Source organism: Garra rufa, chromosome 3 (genome assembly GCF_049309525.1).
Source record: "Garra rufa chromosome 3, GarRuf1.0, whole genome shotgun sequence".
Classification (NCBI taxonomy): Eukaryota; Metazoa; Chordata; class Actinopteri; order Cypriniformes; family Cyprinidae; genus Garra; species Garra rufa.
In genome coordinates this window covers 23,869,952-23,886,846 of record NC_133363.1, presented here as the reverse complement: position 1 = coordinate 23,886,846, position 16,895 = coordinate 23,869,952, and the positions used below count along the sequence as shown (strand labels likewise).

Below are 16,895 nucleotides of genomic sequence, written 5' to 3'. Positions count from 1 at the left end.
ATCAGTATACCCTACGAGTGGTTTTTAATGTTTTTGAAAGAAGTCTTTTCGACTCACCAAGCTTGCATTTATTTGATCCAAAGTACAGCAAAAACGGTAACGTTTTGAAATATTTTTACTATTTAAAATAACTGGTTTTGCTTTGAATGATTTTAAAATGTTTTTTCTGTGATTTCAAAGCTGGATTTTCAGCATCAATACTTAAGTCTTCAGTGTCACATGATTCTTCAGAAATACTTCTAATATACCGATTTGCTGTTTAAAAACATTTTTATTATTATTATTATCAATATTAAACAGTAGAGTGCTTTTTTCAGGATTCTTGGATGAATAAAAAGATCTAAAGACCAGCATTTATCTAAAATAAAAAGCTTTTGTAGCATTATTCATTATTATACATTCAACATTCAACATTCAGCACTACATAATTTTCTTACAAGTTTGATCACAGCACATAATCATTGCAATTAGTGTTCATCATCTGTTTGATTACACAGTTACTGATTTTAACATTTATATCATATGTACATCGACTTGACATACAGTATTCACCACTAAATATTAAAATTACTAAATATATTGTAGTAGCCTAAACTTTTGTACAGCGCTTTGCAACGATTCGTATTGTGAAAAGCGCTATACAAATAAACTTGAATTGAATTGAATTGAATTGAATTATACACTACAGTATTCAGGCTTGGAGTCAGTATGAGAAATGGCGAGAAATTATAGAAATTAATACTTTAATTTAACAATGATGCTTTAAATTGATCAAAAGTGATTATAAAGACATAATAATAATAATAATAATAATAATAATAATAATATTTTTTTGCAGCAAATCAGAATATTAGAATGATTTCTGGAGGATCGTGTGACACTGAAGATCGGAGTAATGATGCTGAAAATTCAGCTTTGAAATCACAGGAATAAATTACATTTAAAAAAATATTTTTAAATGAAAAGCAGTTATTTTAAATAGTTAACATATTTCGAAATTGTACCGTTTTTGCTGTACTTTGGATCAAATAAACGCAGGCTTGGTGAGCAGAAGTGACTTTAAAAAAAACATTAAAAATCTTACAGTTTAAAACTTTTGACTGGAAGTGTACTACAAAAGAACTAGAAATGAAATGGAGTGATAAAAATCTTCTTAAATTTTAACTTTGATTACTGTGCTCAAGCATCTTAGCAAAAACCCAAGATGCTGTACCTTTATCATACTTTGTCTATGTTAAAAATGTAAGAAGATATATGTTCTCAGTGGAATTTTTTTAATAATATTATTATTTTTTATTTCATTTGATGTAGTTTAATTTTGCATCAAGTACAATGTGATTTTTCAGTAAATCGAGATCTGGAAGCAACAGCGCTTTTTTTTATTAATTCGCTGACAGCTTTCTTTCCTAACAAACCAATGAGAACATCCAACAGAGTTGTATTATGCAATTTATATGTTACACCTTCAATGACAATGCAATTTATAGTTATGTTAATATTTAGCCAGCCACTAAACTCTATAAGCCTCTATTTGAGCTTTACGCCTGAATCCCCAGTCACATTGTAAATCTTGATTATGTCTTCTGTGAGTAATAATTAAATTGGTCCTATCTTAAAAAGGTTTCTCAAAGAAAATAGTTAACTTTTATTGATTGATTTAGTGAAAATCTCATTGCAGATGCTTCTTCGTGTGGCCTTTTTAGTAGACATTCATGTGTATAAAAAGAAAAGAAAAAGCTATCAAGGCAGACATGTAAAGCTGAAATGAACAATTTAAAGACGCATTTTAAGGTGTTTTACAGGTCGACCAAACAATAGCCTTTAGTACATAAAAGTGTCAGATAATGGAGATAATGAAAATAAAGCACCTGTTTTATTATTATTATATTATTGTAACTTTTACTGTTTTTGTAAGTGTTTGTATAGGCAGTACCTTTTTTAAGGATGCATCAAATTGATCAAAAGTTATAGTAAAGACATTTATAATGCTACAAAAGGTTTACCAAAGAATTCTGATTGTGATTTCCACAGAAATATGAAGCAGAGCAACTGTTTTCTGCATTGACGATAATCAGAAATGTTTCTTGAAAAGTAAACCAGAATGATTTCTCAGGGATCCTGTGACACTGAAAACTGCTGTAATGACCCCGAAAATTCAGCTTTACATTACAGAAATAAATGACATTTAAAAACACACTCAAATAGAAAACAGTGTTTTTAAATTGCAATAATATTTCACAATATTACTGTTTTTATGGTATTTTGGATTAAATAAATGCAACCTTGGTGAGCATTAGCTTTGAAAAAAGTCTTATGGACTCACAGTTTAATATAAGGGACCACAAAACCAGTCATAAGGGGACATTTTTCGAAATTATGATTTATATATTATATGAAAGCTTTTTATTGATGTATGGTTTGTTAGGATAGGACAGTATTTGGCTGAGATAAAACTATTTGAAAATCTGGAATCTGAGGTTGCAAAAAAATCAAAATCTTGAGAAAGTTGTGCAAATTAAGTTCTTAGCAATGCATATCACTAATCAAAAATTGACATTTTACAGTAGAAAATGTACAAAATACCTTCATGGAACATGATCTTTACTTATAATCCTAATGATTTTTGGCGTTAAAAGAAAAATCGATCATTTTGACCCATACAATGTATTGTTGGCTATTACTACAAATGTTCCTGTGCTGCTTAAGACTGGTTTTGTGGTACAGGGTCACATATAATATTAATATAATTAATATTTTCCTATAAAAAGATAGAAACATGTTGAGTTTGGGGATATATTCAAACCACTGAACCTAATTATAACCAATATAAATAGCGATAAATGCCTTAGAAACAGGAAATGCTATGACTCATCATCTTTTTTAAATAGTTTTACCTGAAACCTTAAATAGCCCTGAGCAGCTTAACAGTGTGCCTTGAAGTTTTACTTAATAATAAATAATAAACTCACCTTACCTATTAATGGCTAAATCTCTTTTGTAATACAGGAAAGCCTGAGGATTATGGTTGCGTAATGATTAAACATTGCAAGGGCCAAAATAGCTAAATGCATTCTACATTGTCATAAAATATACATATATGTATCAGAACAATGGGCTGTGGACTGTGAACGCAAGTCCTGTGAATGTTGTGTTTGATGAGCAAACTGGGATGTTTTTTCTTGATGTAGTTAGAGGGCTGATGTTAATCCATTAAAAATGAAAAATTGCTTTTTGGCACGATTCCTTAACTCCACGAAAACCAGAACGAAGGTGGAAAAGGCAACAAAGGTGAATTATTCTGAAGCAATTCCTAGATTTTTACTCTAGTATTGTAGGCAGGATGCAAAATGTGATCAATTATAATATAATAATGCACTGGATATTGAATCCAAGTCTGTCAAATCCTGTCCCCAATAATTAGATCAGACGATTTTTCTTGCATATGAAACGACACCAGTTGCAGAGATGTTACAGTTTTGTTTTGAATACTTTCATAGCTTTATTTATAATGATTTTTGAAAATAATCATAAAGATTTATAATAAAATGACTGAAAAAGTCATAAAAATGTATTGGTCACAAGGTGTGGCGTATAAAAGTCACTGGTCACAAAGAGGCACATAGAGGAAGCAGCTTTAATCCTGAATCCCCAGTCGCAATGTAATCCATTTTACTTTACTTTGACTTAAAGTAATTTAGTTTTTCAGATGAATCACTTCAATATAAAGTTTATATTTATGGCATAACATTATGCAAAATATGTCTAATTTTGCCTGTAGTAAAGGTGTTATTTAGTAATATTCCTCAAGTTTTATGTGACTGGAAACCACAAAAACTTGTCTTTATCACAAAAACATTATGATTTTGTTTTAAACATTTTTATTGTAACATGATCGATATTAAATAATGATTTTTTTTTAATAATTATTAAAAAAAGAGACTTTGCTTGGGCAAAAAATCCTAAAAAATGACCCTCAATTAATAAGAATAACATTCTGAAGTGTTGTGAAATACATGGAGACTGTTTTTTTTTTTCTAGGCTTTATAGACAGATGAGTTGAGAGTGGCTCTTGAAGGACCAGCACCACATCCTCTTGTAGCACTCTTTCGAGTTTATCCTCCAGAATCTGGCAGTTAGTTTTGGGACTTCAGTTTTAGTCCATCTCCTATCCTAAACCAAAATGAACTCTTAAAACTTACTGCCAGATTCTGGAAAATATATTTTTGAAAGAGTGCTACAAGAGGATGTGAGGATGTCTATAAAGCCTATAAAAAAACAGTCTCCATGTATTTCACAACACTTCAGAATGTTATTCTTATTAATTGAGGGTCATTTTTTAGGATTTTTTGCCCAAGCAAAGTCTCTGAGAACCTGACACATTGCACTTCTGGAGACTCGAGGTAGGTTGCAGTTCTGGAAAACGGTGGCGCTGGACACTAAATGGTTCCTGATGGTTTCATATCTAATTCTTAACATTAATTCTTACTTTTTTGCAATTAGCATGCATCTTTTGTCCTCCACCTGTTTTTTTCTGACAATGCAGACGCATCTGTCCGGTGGTCATGCCTTAACTTTGCAAATTCCAGTATTGCATTAGTATTGCATCCTGGACATTTAATAGTTTTTGACTTTTCAGTCTGAGGTAAATCTCTTTTTTTGGCTCATTTTATCTGTAAAAGAAAATGCGCCTAATAATTCTGCACACCTGAATATAAGGAGTTTTTCACTTCCAGCCTTCATGGACAATTATATATCACTTATAAATAATCAAATACAAAATGAATTGTAGTTATTAAGATTGATGTGGTTTGGAATTGGTCAAATGTGCTTGGAAAAAAAAATATGACCACAATATCAACGTGCCTAATAATTACACACACAGTGTAGTTTTGTCCCTAATAATTGTATTATTTAGCTGTTTTATTTGCATGTTATGTCTCTGTGAAAATGCTCCATTACACAAATGTTGCACATTACGATTTTGTTCTAAATATTTTTTTCAACATGATTTTAAATGAAATTAAATATGCATTTGTCTAAAATAAAAGTCATAAAAATATCATTGTTCACAAAACATGGGAGGTAGCTTTACTCCTGAATCCCCAGCGACATTGTAAATTCTTATTACACAGTACTGTGGACAATTATAAAATTATTTTTTTTATTATTTTTTTTTTATTAATCTTAATATAATACTAGATAATGTTATTTCATGTAATATTTTAAATGATGCATGTATAATTTTGTCCTCAATTAGTTAAGGTTAAACCAAACAAATATATGACCCTGGACCACAAAACCAGTCTTAAGTCGCTGGGGTATATTTGTAGCAATAGCCAAAAATACATTGTATGGGTCAAAATTACTGATTTTTCTTTTATGCCAAAAATCATTAGGAAATTAAGTAAAGATCATGTTCCATGAAGATTTTTTGTAAAATTCCTACTGTAAACCTATCAAAATGTAATTTTTGATTAGTAATATGCATTGTTAAGAACTTCATTTGGACAACTTTAAAGGTGATTTTCTCAGTATTTTGATTTTTTTGCACCCTCAGATTCCAGATATTCAAATAGATGTATCTCGGTCAAATATTGTCCTATCCTAACAAACCATACATCAATAGAAAGCTTATTTATTGAGCTTTCATATGATGTATACATCTCAGTTTTGTCAAATTTAACCTTATGACTGGTTTTGTGGTCCAGGGTCACAAATGTACTTTTTTTGCTTCATATTTTTATATATGTTACATAATAGGAGGAAAATCAGATTTTTGTGAGTGTTCAAAGGTAAACTGCACTGTCACACTCGGAAGTTAACTTCCCGTACTGTGGCGATGTGGCTCTTTTGCATCTTGCGTGTTCACCAACCCCTTATTTGACTGTGTGTTTCGTCTCCCAGAAGCGTTTCAGCAAATGCAGCTCCATCTGACCGAGGCGGAACGGAAGTCCGCCATCTACATGAGGAGATTCGCCAAGCTGCAGGCCGACCATCACAACCTCATTGGCGTCACAGCCGAGCTGGTGGATTCGCTGGAGGCCACAGTCCGTGGAAAGATGGCAAGCGAACATCAACTCACACATAACGAGCACAATTCCAACAATGCCAATAATTACGCGTGACTAGATTCCTGCTAAAATGCTTAAGGGAACATGACGGATGTTTTGCAGATCTCCCCAGAGTACCTGCAAGGCGTGTGTATGCGGCTCTTCAGCAGTCACATGAGACAGAGTGCTGCTCAGAGCGTAGACTTCACCAGACCCGGCACCGTGAGTCACTGCCTCCACAGATCACAAACAATATAATTACATGCATTTGGCTTTGGAGACAAATGTGCCAGTCTTTATCTAAATATATTTGTTTCATATTATTTGCATATTCACACTACGCAAATAATGCAAAATAATGCAAAATCGGATCTCTTTGTTCAGATAGTGTATATAGAACTAATATTCATTGCATTTTGCGTTTATATATTGCTATATAAACTCAGCGAAAAAAGAAACGTCCTCTGACTTTCAATCCGTCCATCACCCCTGGTGAGACAAAAACCGTGACTCATCGGTGAAGAGCACTTTTTGCCACTCCTGTCTGGTCCAGCGTAGGTGGGTTTGTGCCCATAGGCGGCGTTGTTGCTGGTGATGTCTGGTAAGGACCTGCCTTACAACAGGCCCTCAGTCCAGCCTCTCTCAGCCTATTGCGGACAGTCTGAGCACTGATGGAGGGATTGTGTGTTCCTGGTGTGACTCGGGCAGTTGGGCAGGTGTGATATTTGGATGTAACGATCCTGTGCAGGTGTTGTTACACCTGATCATCCTCGCAGTGGAAGACCACCTGTCCTTCCTGTCTCCATGAAGCGCTGTTTTAGGTGTCTCACAGTGCGGACATGGCAATTTATTGCCCTAGCCACATCAGCAGTCCTCATGCCTCCCTGCAGCATGCCTAATGCACGTTCACGCAGATGAGCAGGGACTCTGGGCATCTTTCTTTGGGTGTTTTTCACAGTCGATAGACAAGTCTCTTTAGTGTCCTGCGTTTTTAGAACTGTGACCTTAAATGCCTACTTTCTGTAAGCTGTTAAGGTCTTAACGACCATTCCACAGGTGCATGTTAATTAATTGATTATGGTTAATTGAACATGCATGGAAAGCATTGTTTAAACCCTTTACGATGAAGATCTGTAAAGTTATTTGGATTTTTACAACATTATTGTTGAAATACACAGTCCTGAAAAAGGGACGTTTTTTTTTTTTGCTGAGTTTGGACCTGTCACTCTGGACCTCAAAACCAGTCTTAAGAAGCATGGCTATATTTGTAGAAATAGCCAAAAATACATTGTATTGGTCAAAATGATAAATTTTTCTTTTATGGCAAAAATCATTAGGATATTAAGATCATGTTCCATGAAGATATTTTGTACATTTCATACCAATAATATGTCAAAGCTTAATTTTTTATTAGCAATATCCATTGCTAAGAACTTCATTTGGACAACTTTTAAAGGTGATTTTATCAATATTTTGATTATTTTGCACCCTCAGATTTCAGATTTTCAAATAGTTGTACCTCGGCCAAATATTGTCCTATCCTAACAAACTATACATCAATGGAACACATTTGAACTATGAACATGAACTATTAAGAGTTTTGCATTGTGACTTTAGATTTAAAAACATTATGCACATTTTCTTCCGAACTGTTGTTAACGTAATGCATAGAAAATTAAAAGTCATTACCGTAATGCGCTTTGGTAGATTATGTTAGTATTTCTTGCTTAAATAAATTTTAATTAATCAGTCGTCAGTTAAATTAAAAAAATATATATTTTTAGTGTTATTACAGTAATGAATCACCATTGAGAATTATGGCCATTACAGTCTCAAAAATAAAATCTTGACGCATTATGGTAATGAGAATGGAATTTGAATTTGACAGGACAGTTAAATGTGCTGAACTGCCTTAAAAGTTATGTTAGAAATACAGAGTATTTCTTTTAACTTGGGTTTTCTGCTGTCGCAATGTTTGGTATTATGCCAGAAGAAAGAAAATCTAAATCTTCCGTCCTGTCAGAACAAAGCCTTAGGGACAATTACACAGAACAAGTTTGATCCGCTTTTTTGGGGTACAGTATGTACAGTAAAAGTGCTGGAAGAACATGTTTGACTGCGGTGCGATGTGTTTTCGCATTAAAAAGCCAGTTATCTCATAATCAGCATTATTTAAAGTGACAAAAACTACCAATCTGTAATTAGCAGTTTATTTAATTACATTAAGGTAATGACAATTTGGAGGGAAATGTGCTTAATTGTCATACAATGTAACAATGCAAAAAATCTTCAGTAAAGTTAATTTTTCAGTACAAAATGATTTTGCATATTTTTCTCAACTTGTCTTTAGACCTTGTTTTGTGTGTCTCACACTTTTAAACAAACAAAAAAAAAAAACATGCGAATGGTTTCAGTTTCTATCATGATTTAGTAACTTAAAGAAATTGTTCACCCAAAAATGAAAATTCTGTTAATTAATTACTCACCCTTATGTAATTCCAAACTTGTAAGACCTTCGTTCATCCTCAGAACACAAATGTAGATATTTTTATAAAATCCAAGAGCTTTCTGACCCGGCATAGACAGCAACACAACTGACACACGTTCAAGGCCCAGAACGATTGTTAAAATAGTCCATGTGACAAATTAAATATGTATTTGTCCTAATAATGTAATATAATATAATATGTATAGTTTTGTCCCTAATAATGGTATTATTTAGCTGTTTTTTTTGTTTTTGCGTTATGCCTCTGTGAAAATGACTCCGTTACACAAAAACAAATGTTGTGATTTTGTTCTTCTTTTTTTTTATTTTTGTAGCATGTGATATAAATTATAACAAAATATATACCTGTTTACAAAAATGGGAGGTAGCTTCACTCCTGAATCCCCAGCGACATTGTATGTAATTCCAACACTTGTAAGACCTTTGTTTATCTTCAGACCCTAAATGAATATATTTTTGCTCAGACAGCAAAGCAACTGACACACATTCAAGGCCCAGAACAATTGTTAAAATAGCCCATGTGACAAATTAAATATGTATTTGTCCTAATAATGTAATATAATATAATATGTATAGTTTTGTCCCTAATAATGGTATTATTTAGCTGTTTTTTTTTTTGCGTTATGCCTCTGTGAAAATGACTCCGTTACACAAAAACAAATGTTGTGATTTTGTTCTAATTTTTATTTTATTTTGGTAGCATGTGATATAAATTATAAAAAAAATATATACCTGTTTACAAAAATGGGAGGTAGCTTCACTCCTGAATCCCCAGCGACATTGTATATAATTCCAACACTTGTAAGACCTTTGTTTATCTTCAGACCCTAAATGAATATATTTTTGCTCAGACAGCAAAGCAACTGACACACATTCAAGGCCCAGAACAATTGTTAAAATAGCCCATGTGACAAATTAAATATGTATTTGTCCTAATAATGTAATATAATATAATATGTATAGTTTTGTCCCTATTAATGGTATTATTTAGCTGTTTTTTTTTTTTTGCGTTATGCCTCTGTGAAAATGACTCCGTTACACAAAAACAAATGTTGTGATTTTGTTCTATTTTTTTTATTTTTTTTGGTAGCATGTGATATAAATTATAATAAAATTAGGGGTGGGCATAGATTAATTTTTTTAATCTAGATTAATCTAGATTAAATCTTGGAATTAATCTAGATTAATCTAGATTAAAATGGCTAATTTGAATTCTGCTGAAGGCATTCAGAATATGTGTGCTACCCAAATAATGACTAAAAGTAAGTCTTTGAGAATGGATCATAAAGCTCATAAAGCTGTTCTATGATAATTTGTTGATGAAAATAAATTATGTTCAATAAGATGTACTGTTTACTAACTAACTAACTAACAATGAAATTATTTTTTCTACCTATTAGATGTTTTTTTAACGTCAACACCTACCCAACCCTAAATTTAGCCCTTACTGTAATAAAAAAACAGTATTATTGTTTTACAGTGTGATAAAAAATATACATCTACGTATGTATATCTATGGTAGCCAGTGTTTCCCCTACGTTTCCACTACTTCTACGTTCATGTTACACCGTACTTTTATTTTGACAGGTTGCCGTGAAGTTTCTGTGTATACAGTATGATATGATGCTAGTTTTCTCAAATGAAACGGTAAAAGTGACACTCACAGCAGTTTTGGAGATTGAGTTTATCTGTTCATGTGAGATGCAAATGCCAAAAATTACCGGGAGCGTCACGTGTGTTTCAGTATGCGTGTAGTAAAAGCGCGTCTCCATCATTCATACATACAGCTAGGCAAACGGAACATACCGGATTCATATTAAAACGGTCTTTTTGCATTTCAGTTTTCACATACACTAGTCCATATCGTGATTTGAATTAAGTGACTGATCAACATTTGATTTATGAATCCAAAAAACTACGAATTTACGTGGCATTTCGCGCTATAGTAGATTCGGTTTTTATGAATGGAGGACGACGTGATCCCGTCTGTGTTTTGGCGGAGGAGACGTAAACGCGCGACCATATTCCATAGTCTTCGGCATACATCCGAGTTAAACTATCAAGGTGAAAGTCATCATAGCTTGCGTAGTTTAGACCCAGCTCCCAACCCAAATTTGAGAATAGATTAACGGCGATATTTTTTTTATCGCACGATAAGAGTCTCACGTTAACGCAGCACGTTAACGCCGATAACGGCCCACCACTAAATAAAATATATACCTGTTTACAAAAATGGGAGGTAGCTTCACTCCTGAATCCTTCAGACCCTAAATGAATATATTTTTGATGTAGTTCAAGAGCTTTCTGACCCAACTCAGACAGCAAAGCAACTGACACACATTCAAGGCCCAGAACGATTGTTAAAATAGTCCATGTGACATCAATAATTTCATCAAAAATTCTTAATTTGTCTTCCGAAGATGAACAAAAGTGGGTTTGGAACGTCATGAGGGTGAGTAATTAATAACAGAATTTTCATTTTTGGGTGAACTAACCCTTTAAAGCAACCAAAAGGTTTTGGATTGTAGCATATTTTCCTACAAAACACAACATTTTTCACATCTAGGCCCTACAAAGAGTGAAATAGTGGTGGGATAATCTGACATAGCCTCAAATGTTTTGATATTCACATGCTTTCGCAGCCAGTGTGTTTTCAATCATATCTTCCTGTGTGTTTGTGTTTTGTTTGATCATCTGTTCATGAAGGGATATTACTCTATGAGTCCGTATGATGATGGATATGTAAGTTGCTGAATGTTTCATCGTCTTTGCCTGTATGACCATGAGCCCTGCCTGTCCTCTTCCTCCTTTGTATTTCGTCCCAAAGCCCTCTACTTCATCTAGTTCCCATTAGATCGCCCTACTGTCATGGGACGCATGTCCTTGTTCAGTCTAAGAATGCACCGCTTTGTCCGACAGTCATGTACACTGTTGCTGAATCCCGAAGGAAGTGCATAACACTGATTACTTTGAAGTTTGTGTTTCACTTGTTTCCACTTCCCCAGAGTGGACAGTGTATATATAAGCTCTTACAACAAGGACATACTGTACTTTCAATATATAGTGTAGGGGTTGTGTAATGAAAAATGCTTTTTAAATAATCTGCGACTTCCTGGTGCCAGATAAAAAACACAGGGTCGCCTACATTTTCATATCAGCGTGCCGAGTTTTTGTTTAGAAACTTGAGCCACCGGGCTACGGTGAAGGAAGAAGGAAAAACTTTGCACAAAATAAATAATACCAAAAATAGTTTGCTGATAATGTATTTGAATGCAGTCTTTTTATCAATGAAGGTTTTTACGTTTATCATGTTTTAAGGATGCTTAGATATTTGATCAAGATGTTAGTAATTATAGTAGTACTTATATAATAACAGTAAATGCAGCTAATACATCAACTTAACCTTTGTTTGTTAATAAGACTTGGGTTTTTTTTCAGTAAGTTGAATGAATTTGAATTTGGAGACATCACCAGGAAATTAATTCAATAAGTAAAGTTTTTTTTTCTTTCTTTCCGATTTCTGACGAAAAAGATGGCACGCTGATAAATGTAGATGTGATTGTGTTTTTTATATCTGACACCAGGAAGTTGCAGATTGTTTACAAGGGAAACAAAAGACCAATATGATATGATATAAACAATTTATTTCATCTTTCCTTCCCTGTTTTAATCACAGGAGTAAGTTACATTTGAACAAACAGTTAAGGTCAAAAGTTTACATACACCTTGCAGAATCTGCAAAATGTCACCAAAATATATGAGGGATCATACAAAATGCACTAAATGCATGTTATTTTTTATTTAGTACTGACCTGAATAAGGTATTTGACATAAAAGATGTTTACTTATGGTCCACAAGAGAAAATAATAGTTGAATTTATTAAAGTGATACTAATACTGTGTTGTTACCTACAAATTCTTTGTTTTTTCAGCATTTTAATGTATTTGAACCCTTTCCAACAAAGACTGTATCTTTTCACACTGAGGACAACTGAAGGACTCATGCAACTATTACAGAAGGTTCAATCGCTCTCTGATGCATTAAGAGCCGGGGTTAAAACTTTTGAGTTTGAAGATCAGAATAAATTTAACTTATTTTGTCTTCTGGGAAACATGCATGTACACATCTGCATTCTGTTCAAAAGTTTTCACCCCTTTGGTTCTTAATGCATTGTGTTTCCTTCTGAAGCATCAGTGAGCGTTTGAACCTTCTGTAATAGTTGCATATGAGTCCCTCAGTTGTCCTCAGTGTGAAAAGATGGATCTCAAAATCATACAGTCATTGTTGGAAAGAGTTCAAATACACAAAAATGCGGAAAAACCAAATAATTTGTGGAACCGAAAGGACTTTTCTAAAGAACAGCGGGCAGTTTAACTGTTCAGGAGAAACAAGGGACTCGTGAACAACTATCACTAAACAAAACAAAAACAAAAAACAAACAAAAAAAAAAAAAAAAACACAGCGGGTAACAACACAGTGTTAAGAATCAAGTGAATGTAAACTTTTAAAAACTTTTAAATATAATTCCCCTTGTGGATGATATGTAAACATATTTTATGTGAAATATCTTATTCAGGTCAGTACTAAATAAAACATAACATGCATTGTGATGCATGATCCCTCTTATTTTGCTAAAATAATTAACATTTTGTATGTAAACTTTTGACCTCAACTTTGTATTCACATAGAAAGCAGTTATTTTAATTAATTATTAATCCCAAATTTCTATAATAATAATAACAACAATAATAATAATAATAATGATAAGTAAAGTAAGCAAAGTTGAAATAAATCAAATAAAAATAAATAAATAAAAGAAAATGGTTATGTAATAATTTTATTAGTTTTATTTATTTTTAAAAAATGACAATGACTCAGCCCTTAGTTTTGACATGCATGTAAACCATGTAATCCTTCACTGGACCAGGATACACTCATTACGTTCAAACCCTTGTCATTGTGAAATCCACATACGCAGACGAACAGCAAATATTCAGAGCAAACACTTCAAGATTTGCCAAACTTGGGAATGTTCGTATACATAACTCCGGCTATCCGGATCTTTTCCTCAAACCAGTTTGAAGTTAAACTAGCATGACTTATCACAGCCCTTCAGAGAAGGATGTTTGCATTTGACAGGAAAAGAAAAAAGACAGGAAATTTGGCTTCGCACAACACACCCGCATACTAATATCACCATTCCTTGCACTCCAAATAATGCAGAACCTCTCACCTGAGTCTGTGCTCTCACAGACCATCCGCCTTCTCGCGGGTTTCGGTGTAACCCTCCCCCGAGGAACGGCTTTTAATTGCATCTTTGAGATGCCAGAATTTGCCGCGCTCTTTGGCTCGGCTGGAAATTAGATCCCGCAGGTGCAGCGCAATAATGAGCGTTGGGAATTCCTTTCATTAACCCCTCTCTTTTGACCTCCTTGCTTTGCGAACAGGTTATTCATTTGTTTCAAGTCATCATCGCATGTACACGTAACCCCACCGTACTGCATGCGCTCGCGACTGTGATAGGACGCATGCTAGTTAATCCTTGCAACAACTTGAATACTCACATACTGTAGAACAACCATCTAAAAGTTCACTAACACACACAGACATTTGTTTTATTTGCAAACCAATGTATCAACAGATTCAAATTACGTTTTGTTTCCACCATTTAGGCATCCTCAATGCTGCGGGCATCAGTCGCACCTCAGTAAGTTGTTGTTTTTAGATTGATAAAAAGATTAATAGAAAATCACGCCAGTAGTAGAATGTATGTCTGTTAAGTACTTGATGTAGGTCAGAGATTTCCGTAGGTATTTATTTACCTACCAGAGATCTCTAAATATGTTACAAGGGCAGTTATTTATATTGTGTGGAAAAAGAAAACAATATATGTGACCCTGGACCACAAAACCAGTCATAAGGTTAAATTTTACAAAACTGAGATATATACATCATATGAAAGCTCAATAAATAAGCTTTCTAGTGATGTATAGTTTGTTAGGATAGGACAATATTTGGCTGAGATACATCTATTTGAAAATCTGGAATCTGAGGGTGCAAAAAAATGAAAATACTGAGAAAATCACCTTTAAAGTTGTCCAAATTAAGTTCTTAACAATGCATATTACTAATCAAAAATTACATTTAGATAGGTTTACAGTAGGAATTTTACAAAAAATCTTAATGTAACATGATCATTACTTAATTTCCTAATGATTTTTGACATCAATAATTTTGACCCATACAACGTATTTTTGGCTATTGCTACAAATATACCCCAGCGACTTAAGACTGGTTTTGTGGTCCAGGGTCACATATGGGCCGTTCAAAGTCGGAGTTGGAAATGTCTTTTGTTTGTATGCAAACTATATAATATCCAAGGAACATTTCTAGCAAGTGTGCCGTTAATTCTCATATTGTATTTTCAGAAAGTTTTGGAATATTTGTCCTCAAATTTGTCACTACCGAAACACAGTAATATATAATTTAATAAGAAGGGTTATATTGACCTATTAAGATTTTTTTTTTTTTTCCAGAGGTAAATCAATAACAGTTACAGTTTTAACAATATTTCAAGTGTGATTTATGAGATTTGTTGTATTTTGAATCCAGGTTTTCTCTGTAAAAGCCAAAAAGTTAGTCATACTCATTTTAAACTTAAGTCTTCCTTAGTTTCAATATACATTGAAGCAAACACTAACAACCAGAGTTGTGGACTCGAGACTCGACTCGGACTCGAGTCACAAATTTGATGACTCTTGACTTGACGTAATCAAAGAAGACTTGGGACTCGACGTAGACTTTGACAGCAATGACTCGAGACTTGACTTGGTCTTGAACCCTGTGACTCGGCAAGTCTTCTAAAGAAAAACTTCGAAGAGTTCTGATCAATATAGGCTGAAGCGCACTGGTATGATTAGCGCAGCTTTTGGCACTGAGCCAGAGAGGGACTCACTAAGTGAGCACTTGTAATGTTTTTATCCACATAATGTTCAAGATATTTAATGTTTTAGGGGCCGTTCACATGTCGAGCCTAAAAACGTGTGAAAAACACTAGGCGCGCCGCTTTCTCTTTCTTTCCATACCGCTCTGTAGCTTGCGGTCCAGTGGCGTCTGCCGTTGCTAAGCAACCATGACCCGCTCTCCATGAAGAGACGGAAGTTTCAGCAAAGGATAAATGGATTTCCAGCATTAAAATCACTTGCAGTAGCTCTGCTGTTAAATTTATTTAAAAATGGTTATTCCTGTACAGCTATGATAAGCTGTTTCTCCAACTTGGCAGTACTTTCAATGTTATTAAGGAAAAGGTTGAAGCTGTTTGGTTAGTTCTTGTCACAAGACCTGCGGTGACTGGTGAGATGTTTTTATCTCTATGCGGCGCGGACGCGCCTGGGAAAAAACGACTGCGCCGCTTCCATTATGAGCGCGCATACCGCGCGTCTATATTTGAAATAACGAACTTGAGCGCGTAAAAGACGCGACGTGAACGGCCCTTTTTGACATTTAAATTACACATAATCAATATAAACCACTTATAATAATTAGAAGAAGAAACGAGATGTATAGTGAAACAGCAGTAGCCTAATAATTGGCTAAACCTTTCAAAAATGTATATATTTTTTTACATTAAATAGCCTATGTATCCTAAAGTTCACTCTATTCTTCCTGTTCACCAGCCACTCACTTTCATGTCTTTAAAGAAATAGATGAATTCACGATAAATGAATGTCTATATTACGTATTAACATGTTATTAAATATTGGACTCAACTGATTAATTAAAAGTCACTGAATCGTTAACAAATGAATCAGTGGACTTGAAATAAATTATTAATTAAATTAGGCCTATATTTGATCACAAATAATGATTAATTAATCAATAAAAACTACTAATTATTATAGCCTATCTTTTATAATTATATCTACTGTCTATTGACTTTAAATGTACTGTAGTAAATAATAAAGAGACACTAATTTGGGCAAACAGCACTAGAGTGACTTGTTTAGGACTTGCAACTCGACTTGGACTTGCTCGTCTTGACTTGGGACTTGATTTGGGACTTGAATGCAAAGACTCGAGACTTACTTGTGACTTGCAAAATAATGACTTTGGTCCCACCTCTGCTAACAACATCTTAGTTGATAACTCAGTATAATTTTTTTTGGTAGTGATAGCATGTTGTCGGTAGTGACAGTATTGTTTTGGTGGCAACCACATCACATGACAGAATTTTAACTTGCATACTAAAACTCTACAACACTCTACAACCCCCCCCAATAAAGAATTAGTTGTTCCCTTTTGTCACTACTGAAAACTCACCAAATGTTTCAGTCATGAC

The 16,895-nt window shown here is 33.8% G+C and overlaps 1 protein-coding gene across 4 annotated transcripts in view; it reads left to right on the top strand.

Annotated features, from left to right (window-relative positions):
* The window catches only part of armc9 (armadillo repeat containing 9), a 60,923-nt gene that overhangs the window by 5,007 nt on the left and 39,021 nt on the right, over positions 1–16,895 (top strand). For 2 of the 4 annotated variants that reach the window (XM_073835836.1, XM_073835835.1), the window contains exons 7-11: positions 3,264–3,288; positions 5,905–6,062; positions 6,174–6,272; positions 11,263–11,298; positions 14,230–14,264. In XM_073835836.1, coding sequence (XP_073691937.1) covers positions 3,264–3,288; positions 5,905–6,062; positions 6,174–6,272; positions 11,263–11,298; positions 14,230–14,264 — 353 coding nt within the window. The remainder of the gene's footprint in view (positions 1–3,263; positions 3,289–5,904; positions 6,063–6,173; positions 6,273–11,262; positions 11,299–14,229; positions 14,265–16,895) is intronic. The other 2 variants (XM_073835838.1, XM_073835837.1) reach the window with 1 other exon arrangement.